This window comes from Phyllopteryx taeniolatus, chromosome 5 (assembly GCF_024500385.1).
Source record: "Phyllopteryx taeniolatus isolate TA_2022b chromosome 5, UOR_Ptae_1.2, whole genome shotgun sequence".
In the NCBI taxonomy this organism is placed as follows: domain Eukaryota; kingdom Metazoa; phylum Chordata; class Actinopteri; order Syngnathiformes; family Syngnathidae; genus Phyllopteryx; species Phyllopteryx taeniolatus.
In genome coordinates, this window is record NC_084506.1 from 26,903,647 (window position 1) to 26,915,173 (window position 11,527).

At 39.2% G+C, this 11,527-nt stretch overlaps 1 protein-coding gene across 1 annotated transcript in view; it reads left to right on the forward strand.

The window, feature by feature from the left end:
- LOC133478345 (ras-specific guanine nucleotide-releasing factor 1) overlaps positions 1-11,013 on the forward strand; it is a 34,948-nt gene extending 23,935 nt beyond the window's left edge. The window contains exons 17-27 of the mRNA XM_061774311.1: positions 2,574-2,744; positions 2,919-3,025; positions 4,569-4,681; positions 4,778-4,838; positions 5,878-5,981; positions 6,072-6,156; positions 7,857-8,054; positions 8,126-8,205; positions 8,294-8,411; positions 8,490-8,558; positions 9,055-11,013. Of these exons, the coding sequence (XP_061630295.1) occupies positions 2,574-2,744; positions 2,919-3,025; positions 4,569-4,681; positions 4,778-4,838; positions 5,878-5,981; positions 6,072-6,156; positions 7,857-8,054; positions 8,126-8,205; positions 8,294-8,411; positions 8,490-8,558; positions 9,055-9,147 (1,199 nt within the window). The 3' untranslated portion in view covers positions 9,148-11,013. The remainder of the gene's footprint in view (positions 1-2,573; positions 2,745-2,918; positions 3,026-4,568; positions 4,682-4,777; positions 4,839-5,877; positions 5,982-6,071; positions 6,157-7,856; positions 8,055-8,125; positions 8,206-8,293; positions 8,412-8,489; positions 8,559-9,054) is intronic.
- The last annotated feature ends 514 nt before the right edge of the window (positions 11,014-11,527 follow it).

The window sequence follows — 11,527 nt, forward strand, 5'->3', positions numbered from 1 at the left end:
AGGCTGTTTCACTGCAGCCAAGATTATCTGCGCCTCCCTAAATCTCATGACCACATTGCAGGGGGAGGGAAAAATGCCTTTAAGAGCAAAAGCCCTCCCTGGAATCAAGTGAAATGGTGAAAGAGTGTGCCCCTCACGTTATAGCATGTCTTGCATCTTGTGATGTGGCTATGTTCTTGGGATTTAAATAGCAGACTGCAGAATCTGTTGATTCCTCTGTTATGCTGATATTTGGTGGCTATATTTAGCTGCAACCATCTTGAATACCAAAGCCTGCTGGAGAGGAGACGCTGGAAGATGGTTGCCTAGGTCTGTGGAGCCCCATAGTGGAGACTTTAGGAAGAACTGGTCGTCAATTCTGCCTCAAGAACATAAATATCGTCCATGAGCCACCCAACAATTTTCTTTACCGCTTATCCTGTTCAGGGTTGCGGAAAGCTGGAGCCTATCCAAGCTGATGTGGGCAAAAGGCAGACTAGACCCTGGACTGGTCGCCAGTCAATCTCAGGGCACATATGAGACTGACTCACACTCGCATTCACACCGCCACTGAGTGGGGAATGAACCCATGCCACCTGCAGCGGAATCAGGCGGTTGAACCGTTACACCATAAGTGACCATAAATAGCCTTTTTAATCAAATCAAACAATATTTTCACACTAAAAAATATATAAATGTGAAAAAATATATTTTAAATACAAAAAGGTGTGACAGTTCTATTTGCATTTTGTCTTCATCTAGACTTCTAGACATAATTTTCGGTATGTCATATTTTCCACCCTACAGTGCTGTATTTATTGGCTTTATAATTTGCACTGTCATAGACTATATTGCCAAACTTTTTTGCTCGCCTGCCTTGACTCACATGTGATTTTACGTGATATCCCATTGTAAATCCATATGATTTAATATGATGTTGATCTACCCTTTGCAGCTGTAGCAGCTTTGATTCTTGTGGGAAGGCTTTCAACAAGGTTTAGGAGTGAGTTAATGGGAGTTTATGCCCATTCTTCCACGGACATATTTGTGAGGTCATACACTGATGTCGGATGAGTAGGCCAGGCTCACTGTCCACTTAAAAACCAACCCAAAGGAGTTCTATCGGTTTGAGGGCAGGACTCTGTGCAGGCCTGTTCATCCACACCAAATTCTCTCATCCATGTCTTTATGGACCTTGCTTTGTGCACTGGTGCACAGACATGTTGGAACAGGAAGGGCATTATCCCCAAACTGTAGCATTCAGAGTTCCTTTCACTGGAGCTCAGTGGCTAATATTTTGGACATTTCCCACTTTGGGGGAACAGTTTGGAGATAGGCCCTTCCTCTTCCAACATGACTGTGCGTCAGTGCACAAATCAAGGTTCATAAAGACATGGATGAGAGAATTTGATGTGAATGAACTCGACTGGCCTGCACAACCTTGACCTCAGCCCTATCAAACACTTAGGGATGAATTAGAGCGCAGCCTGAAAGCCAGGCCTTCTTGACCAACATCAGTGTGTAACCTCACAAATGAGCTTCTGGAAAAATGGCCATAACTTTCCATAAACACACTCCTAACCTTGTGGAAAACCTTCCCAGAAGAGTTTAAGCTGTTATACAGTAATTGCAGAGGGTGGACTGATGTCATATTAAACCCTGTGGATTAAGAATGGGATTTCATTTAAATTCATGTCTGAGTGAAGGTAGGTGAGCGAATACTCTTGGCAATAGTGTATTGTGTATAGTATTGTTTCTCGGGGTTCTCCTATGCAAGTATGGAAAGAATGGAAAAGTATGGAATTGGATTTCATAAATCATCAGGTCTGGCAAACTATGGGAAATGGAAACTATTGTATGGGAAAATATTCATGTTTCCAAGACAGTTTAAACAGCGGTGTTTACTCAAGCAAAACAAAAATTAAGAATATCTAAAAAAAAATTAGAATAAATATCGATCAATCTGTGTGTGTGTGTGCGCGCGCGTGTGTTTTAGGCGCTTGGAACCACAGCTACAATGTTTGTGTGAGAGCACACAGTTTTATACCATGGTCTTGGTGAATACTTGATTTCATTTGACTCAGAAAATTCATTATCAGCTAATAATGTTAAGCATTCCAACGTCTCAAGTAGTTCCTGTAAAAAAATCATGACATTATTCCAAATTAATGGGCAGCACCCTTTGCCGTCAGATTATACAAACAATCATGGCAACCGGACAGAGTCAGATTTTCTGATAAGTAAATGTGAAGTCTTAGGAGGACAGAAATGAGCAAATTTAAAACAATAATGATTGATTTAATCATTTACTTTATTTGGTGGTTATAACACAACACCTTTGATAACTGGGATGCTTCCGGGGAATGGAGGGAAAAATGAAGAGACAGAAGCAACACAAAGAGTTAACTCCGTGAGATTTAACACCACTCGCAGACGAGAAGGAGGATATCAAAGTGCACAAAACAACAAAATAGGCGATGAAAAGGCTGAGATACTTCCTGGCACAAAAAACTGACAAATAAGAACTGAGCACTAAACCGTTGATGTTTTGAATGACAGAATTGACAATAAAGCTTTCTTGAATCTTGTTGCAGAGTTCTCTCTGTTCTCCTACAACAATGGCATGGTGATGTCGTCATGTCGAGAGCTGGACAACAACCGCAGTGCACTGTCCGCTGCCTCCGCCTTTGCCATTGCTACAGCCGGAGCCAATGAGGGCACCCCCACCAAGGAAAAATATCGAAGGATGTCCCTCGCCAGCACAGGTACACAGCCACCATTCATTCCATAAGCACTTATTAAGGTGGTGTTGAGACTTGGGTCCTCGAATGGTTGTCTGGCACAATACACAGATTCCACCTTCCCCCCTTTGGGAAAGTAAAGTCTCAAACCCTCCGTAAAGGAAGATTGCTGCTTGTCTGTTCAAATATTCTCTGCAGGCTTCCCAACAGATCAGAGGAATGGCGACAAAGAGTTTGTCATCAGACGAGCGGCGACCAACAGAGTTCTGAATGTTCTCAGACACTGGGTGTCAAAACATTCGCCGGTAAATACAAGGTTAAAAAAAAGCTTCAATGCAAAAACTTCAATTCACTCTGACAAATGGGGCTCAGTTTAGAACCCGAGCCCAGTGATGGGTGGGACCGTGTTCCCAACAACATCCCACCATGCAACAGCCTTGGTCCTGTTGTTCTTGGCTACAACCATAACAGCAGCAGTCACAAATAGAGCCACACGCGGATGCAACATTTAGACAACCATAATATAAATCAGGGTTTCCCAAACATTTTCAGCTTATGGCCCATATTAGAAATGTGGTTTGTCCCGTGGCCCAAACTTTAAAAAAGAAAATGTATTGGCATAACATAAAAATATACAAATGAAGTCCTGATAACTAACACAACAGACATTAAGTTTCTTACAACAAACATGACTTGCTTCATGGGCAATACATTTTACTGACAATTAGCAACCAGATAAAAGCCGATCGAGGACACATTTGGGGTGCTTATCCTAACTTTGGTATGTTCTATATGGACAAATGGGTCATTGTCATATAATTTGATCAATAACGGTAAAGTGATGAGCATAAACCCAAAATATCCCCCTCTCTTTTAATTTTCACACGTTCCCTTTCAGATCATGATCATGTGTATTAGCGGGCCAACAATCCAACGCTTGGTGAATTGTGCTTCATAATGATCAGAAGACATTGAAGGACGTGACGTCACTATGAACGCTTGGATGCTTCTAGATGCTAGCAGACGCTCTGATATGGACCAAACAGAGCCAAGCTGTTTTCCAATTTTGAATTTAGGTCGCATATTAATGAGAAATGCCAGGCTGAAAAGATGAACTAGAATAGGTTTTAAAAGGGCATTTTGGGCATTTCCAACCCAAATGATCTTGCAAACCCAATAATAGGACATCAAAGATTATTTGAAAACAAAAAAAAAATGATGGAAGGAGACCTGTAATTGGCGGCACGGTGGACGACTGGTTAGAGCGCCTGCCTCACAGTTCTGTGGACCGGGGTTCAATCCCGGCCCCGCCTGTGTGGAGTTTGCATGTTCTCCCCGTGCTTGCATGGGTTTTTTCCGGGCACTCCGGTTTCCTCCCACAACCCAAAAACATGCATGGTAGGTTAATTGACAACTCTAAATTGCCCGTAGGTCTGAATGTAAGTGCGAACAGTTTGTATGTGTTTGTATGTGCCCTGGCAACCAGTTCAGGGTGTACCCCGCCTCCTGCCCGATGATAGCTGGGATGGGCTCCAGCACGCCCGCGACCCTTGTGAGCAGAAGCGGCTCAGAAAATGGTGATTTTCAAAAGGACATTCAGTGGGCCATGTCTTTACCGTTATTGATGAAATTATAATAATATAATATAATAGTATAATAAAAATACTTCAGGTCTAAATCTCCATCAGTAATCCATAATTTTGGAAATATTGAGCCTTTCAAAATGCATGTATCGTAGATAAAATAGAAACACAAGTAACTGGTAATTTAGCCAACCAAAAAAAATATTTAAAATGTTCCTTCATTAATATAGGCATATGTTAATTCTGCTTTTATTTGTCCTCCCAGGACTTTGAGAGTAACAATGAGTTGAAAACAAAGGTTATTGCCTTCCTGGAGGAAGTGATGCATGATCCTGAGCTGCTGACTCAAGAGAGAAAAGCAGCCGCCAATATCATCAGGTGCGTCATTTAATTGGCATGCTAATGTTTATTCTAAAAGGCCACATCCTCACCATTTTAAACTACTTTAACTTCTGTATTTTTTCGCGCTGTCAGAACTCTGACTCAGGATGATCACGGTGACAATCAGATCGCTCTTGAAGATGTGACACAATTGGTGAGTGAATTATTTTACTGTGTGTATAGTTTAGATAAAATATAATGTTCAAAATGAAAATAATAAAAATAGATAGCAGCATATATGTTTGGAGCAGGAGTGTGAGCAGATGTGGTCCTGCCTGTTGATTTTTTAAAATGTTTATTTTTATTTTTTTATGTTAAAACCGGTGCGCCACCCACCTTTAGGTAAGCTCCCAGGAATTATGTATTTTTAAATTTTTTTACATTTTTGTGGTATCCTCATAGAGTCTATATAATTCATTAACACGGCTGACAACTAGCTTGCAGACAGCAACATACAGTACATTAACAAAATTTATAAGATTCTTTTACTTGGTCTCATCACATTATTGTGCGATTAAGTTGCAATATAGGCAGAACTTGTGGGGCACTATCATCTGCTGTTTCATGGATAAACTGGAATAAAGGGTGCCACTGTCACCCACAGGAGCGAAAAGACAGGGAGACCTGACAGAAAAATAGACATACATATGATTTTTGTTATTGTGGTTGTAGATTGTATTATATTTAATTAAGTGTACCATTATAGTGCACATTTTACAAATGTTTATCCCTTTAAAGCAATTTTTGGGCCCAGTCTGAACACGTACAGTAATTACAGTATTAGTGCAGAGCACAATAAATGGCATGGCAAGATTGATCATTTTTAAATTTGGCTTTTATTTTTCAAAAATACCTCATACGTATATGAATTTCACAGTTGTCTGGGATAAACTAAATATTATATAATATATAGTATATATATTTTTTCCCATCTAAGATGGATTTAGAGGCTTCTTCCCAATTGCTCTTAAACATAACATTTACTAAACTGTTATTTTCTCTAGTTTTTAAACGTTCTTATATGGCGTTACTTCATTCACGTCATCTCAGTGAAATACAGTATCTACATGGCCCTTACCACTTTGTTGGTGCAATAGAAGAAAAGGGATATAGATGGGGCTCCAGCGTAGAAAATAACAACCACTGTCTTATGCAAAACTGCCATCTGATCCTGTGCGCTTTTAAACTTTCAGGTGAGTTCAGGAAAGGCCGACCCTTTCGAGAACCACTCAGCCTTAGAGGTTGCAGAGCAGCTCACCCTGCTGGACCATCTGGTGTTTAAGGTCATCCCATACGAGTGAGCTTAACTGCCTATTCATCATGTATTTTGTTATGATTTTTTTTTTTTTTGTAAATGTCTGAAAAGTAATGTTCCTCATGTTGATAGGGAATTCTTTGGTCAAGGCTGGATGAAGAATGACAAGAATGAAAAGACGCCCTACATTATGAGGACCACAAAGCACTTCAACGATGTATGTCACGTCCGAATCATGTCGTAAACCTGTGTTGGCTCTGAGAGCACAGTGACTCCACGTTTATTGTCGGGGATATGTTCGAGACCCACCTGCATACTGTAAGGTGAAAAACTATGTAGATTGATCCACCATGTAAAAAAAAAAAAAAAAAAAAAAAACATTTTGAAACATATTTCCACCCCTCTCACATGCTTTAAACACAGTATAAACCCATTTGAAAATGAAAAAAATAAATACAAATTAGGATAAAATGTATAGAAAATACTGTACAGTATTGATAAGTGTTGTGTGCTGTGAATGCACTTAGAATGCAGGAATGCTGACTATATGTGCCCTGCGACTGACTGGCGACCAGTTCAGGGTGTAGTCTGCCTTTCGCCTGAAGTCAGCTGGGTTAGGCCCCAGCACTCCGCGACCCTCAACAGGATAACCGGAATTGAGAATGGATGGATGTATTTATATTAACATAAAAAGTTGTTTAAGAAAACAACTTAAAATTATCAATATAAATCGCTGACTTCTGCGATATAGCAGGGTTTTTTGCGACAGACAAGTAAATTTACATAGAATATAGGGGTGTAATGATTTGGTTTTAACATTGATTTGATTCGTAGTTGCCAGTTCGATTCAAGATGGCATGTGACGATGACGTCACAGACAGGCCAACTGAATCGAGTTACGTTTAACGTCTCGATCAATGAAAGTGCTAAAACACACACACATCCCGATAAAGTCTACTGTGATTAAATCCAATGCGTTATTTCCTGGTCTCGATACAATCAATTGATTCCTTTTTAAAACAATCTTAGATCGATGTATGTCATCCGGAAGGCCAACTTGCCGAACACAGATCAATGTGATTGGATTGTAGGAATATAAATCGATGTAGCAGATGAATCAAATTTACACACCTAATACGATCACCACTGGACTGTTCTGGTTGTCTTAGAAGAAGTTTTGCCTCTTATCTGAGCAGGCATGAAGGCATTTCATGCACATAAGCTAGTTAGGACAGCTGTAGCCTGAGTGTCAGTGTGGAAACCCAACCATTTATTCGCTAAGTTCGAGGCATGACCCAACCACGAAAAGTAGGCTATCACTCTTTTAGGATGCAAAGCAACAGTTGTTAAGATGCGTTGAAGAGAGGGTTCGCTAGGCTAAATTGAGAAGCGATGAAAGGACACGGCATCGTACGTTGGAGAGTATGCACATTTTTGTTTTTCTTTGAGGTGCAGGTAGACAACTGAGTCTTGACTTTTCGACTTGGTCCACCTGTGTTGTGACATGCGCCTCCTCTGTTGTTGCTTGGTTTCCCCAATGTACACCTGCATTCGTCACTACACTTGACAGCATACACCGGATTGTTTTTCTGGGTCAGGGGTATCCGGTCTTTTAGGTGTACCAGCCTCTGTCTCAGGGTGTTTCCATGTTCGAAGTGTTCTGGAATGTTGAGTACTGCGACATACGGAGTGGAAATGATGTTGCGTCTGTGAGTCTTTTTGATTGATCAGTTGCGATTGATTCAATGCCATTAGAATGAAATGACCTGGAAGGATGAGAATATTCACAGCCATGTAATTTTAGATAGCTGTTCTATAAAAAAAAAATAAAAAATTAAAAAAAATTAAAATCACTACAGCACGACCGTGCCGATATAGCACTGTAAACCCTTCTTTTCTGGTCCTCTCCTCTGCCAGATAAGCAACCTTATAGCCACAGAGATCCTGCGCTCAGACGACGTGGTCGCCCGGGTAGCGGTCATTGAAAAATGGGTGGCTGTGGCGGATATTTGCCGCTGTCTCCATAACTACAACGCAGTGCTTGAGATCACCTCCTCCCTCAACCGAAGTTCTGTCTTCCGTCTCAAAAAGACCTGGCTCAAGGTGTCCAAGCAGGTACGCAACAACACTATACACTGAACTTTGTGTGTGTGTTTTTGTTAAATAGCGACGCCATATTCCTGCAGACAAAAGCATTGATTGACAAGCTGCAGAAGTTGGTCTCTTCAGAGGGCAGGTTCAAAAACCTGAGAGAGGCTCTGAAGAAGTGAGTCAGACTTTTGATTGACCTTTTTTTTTTTTTTTTTTTTTTTAGTTGCTTCACAAAGGGATAATGTGTTTTTCTTCCTCTCCAGCTGTGATCCTCCGTGTGTTCCCTATCTGGGCATGTACCTCACAGACCTGGCCTTCATCGAGGAGGGCACACCAAACTACACCGAAGACAATTTGGTCAACTTTTCAAAGATGAGGATGGTGAGATGCGCTCGTTGCTATACACGTGTCCTCTTACTTTCTGTTTTTGTGTACAAAACTGGTTCTACTCCATTTCAGATTTCTCACATCATCAGAGAAATCCGACAGTTTCAGCAAACAGCATACAAGCTTGACCTTCAACCAAAGGTTAGACCTTGATCTTTTGAGGATTACCTAATCTACACAGACATAAAAAATATATATGCTTTGACAAGCTTATACACCACTTGGGGACATTTGGCGTTTGAAATTTCAGGATGAAGCTCAAATCCACTATAACCTGTGTAGCTGATTATAATGTTCTGATTATGATTATGGTACAGTAGATGTTAGCAGGACCCTTTCAAATGGTGCAAAAGACCAGTTTATCTCAAATTTGTCCTGTTAGCTCAGTGATATGAAGTACTGTATATTCAAAAAGTAAGAACTAAAAATCAAAAATCTCTCAGCGCACAGTCCTTTAATGTGCCGTGGCTCACTGGTTGAAAATCACTCTACAGTATCATCTACCCAATAATTACCAATTGTTTGGGCCGATTATTTACATTTACTGCACTGAAGATGCGCGCAGTGACTTGGCACTTGCTCATTGCTGATGATGATTTTGCTGTTGCTTTTTCCAATGTTTTTTTTTTTGCTACAGGTAGCCCAGTACCTACTGGACGGGATCTGTGTTCTGGATGAAGAAAGCATGTACGAAGCCTCCCTCAGAATTGAGCCGAAAGTGTCCAACTGATGGTCCTCTATGCTATGCTATCTTCTCTGTTAATATGACACGTCAATTCACATACACACTCACTTTTGCATTGTTGTACAAGATATTTGCTCTTCTGTACTGTAGATGTTTAAGGTTGTTTCATGACAGAAGATATGTTGAAGCTTTTTTTTAAATTAATTTGTATTTATTTTTTTATTTTTTTTAAGCATAATAACAGAGGTCGCCTTGGTTTGTCATGTTTACATCAATGTGACCAATGACATTATTTCGCTTTGTGTAAGCTTTACACTTGCCAGCTATCTTTACTTCAGTTTTATCCGTATTAGTTTGTCCGCAACCAATGTAGCATTGTAAAAAGCGCATCAAATCAGGTAAAAGAGCACAGAGAACACAGAGATTTGCAAGCAAAGGAAGATGTGGGAAATACATTCGGTGGTCAGCAAACCATCTCTATGCTTCCTAAACCAAAAAAAAAGAAAAAAAAAAGAGATTAATCTCTTCATTTCTGCTCTGCAACAGATGTTCCCAAATGTTTTGCACCATAGACTATTTTTATACTGACAACTTCCAGGACAAAAATCACAATGACACATTAATGAAACAGAAGCTATTGTGCCTGGTTTGGTCAAAATACACAATTGTAATTTGGTGGTGAAGAAAGGTGGTGATGACAGACTGTTACCTTGTTGACTAATAACCATGTTGAGTTGTTCACTGATAATACTATATTAAATTATATATATCACAGTTGGGTCTGTGGCAGGAACTGCAGATAAATAGCAAAGTGTTGGAAAGCGATGCTCATCGATATTTTAAAATTGCTACCAAGTTTTTGTTTGTATGAATTTGTTCCTTGGTCTCCTGTCCTGACTGTGCAAAATAATGTCAGTCATCGATCATTCAAGACAGGTTCCACCTCTTTTGTGTTTTGTTGTTTATTGTAAAGAGTACACCAGTTCAGTAAAACATGTTTGTTTAAATTATAAATGAATTTATTTTTTATTTTTTTAAAGTACTTTTCAAAAAAAGATGGTAAGTGTTCAGCGATACTTGTGTAGAGTAAAACGGTTCTTGCTCCTCTGTAATTAAAAGACAATCTGTCCATCTTGCTGTTCCAGTGATTGTGGAACGTGACAGTATATCACTCTGTTATATGCATTGCTGTTTATTATCAATATGATCAAAATGTAAGTGAATGACCTCTGCCTGCAGCATTCAAACACTATTTTTGTAGTAGTCTATGAGTGACCTGCTCTTTATATAAACACAAGAAAGTATTTTGTACTTTGTTGTTAATTCACTTCTCTGACAGACGCTGTACATTTTTGTACATGCTAGCCCTGCATATTCCTCAATGTGGAACGGTGTAATCCTTTAAAATATATATACATATAGCAAGCTTCAACACAAACTTCTACAACAGTGTGGTCTTGAAACCATGACTTTAGAGTAGGCATCAACAAGTGTTTTGCATTATACTGTAATCCTGTCTATAACCATTTCTGTTAGCAGGAATTATAGTAATGTAGTGCTTATTCTGTGAATATTTGTATTTTTACTATGTATGTACAGGACACTTTTGAAGCTCACGTGACAGGCATGCAACACAGACAAAATAATATTATATACTTATACTCTAGACACTTATACATGCACATACAGTACTCCTATAAGGTATATGAACAAATAAACATTTTTGCTGTTAGCAATACCCAGTGGTATGAAAATTATATTTCAACCCTCATGTTTCCACACCTTAATAAGACATTCCCCATTTTGTAAGAAAGTTAAATAAATGTAAAAAATATATAAATATAAAATCAAATTTCCGTATTATGTTTCCAAGTTACCTCTTGCTAATAAATCCATTTTGTCTCAGGGGCATTTTGTCTCAAGTGTTTTTGTAGATCATCCATACAATTTTAAAAATGCATCGTTCTGGCTTCATTTCAGTTATCTATATAATAATAATAATAAAAACAACTCTCACAGAGTTTCAGGCAAACAGTCTTATTAGAAACATTGTCCATTGTACAGTCAAGCTGTGAATATGGATGAGTGATTCTTACATTATGTATTGTTTTAAATTATATATATTTGTGATTGAAGAAAATAGTCCATTAATCAAACGTTCATCCATCCATTTCTCTACTGCTTCTCCTCACGCGGGTCGCCAGCCAGCTAATTTTTAAAGCATTTACAAAGTTAATCATGCTCTGTTTTAATTAACTATTTCAGAGGGGCTTTCGTGTCACAATACGTTTGTTTATATAGTATTTGTGATATTGTGGTTGTGCAAATTGTACAGTAGGCTACTGCACTCATTGCACTGTGTCGTATTAACAGGCGTTTTAGTATAATGCATTACATTTCTCCATCAATGCAAACTAAAACTACC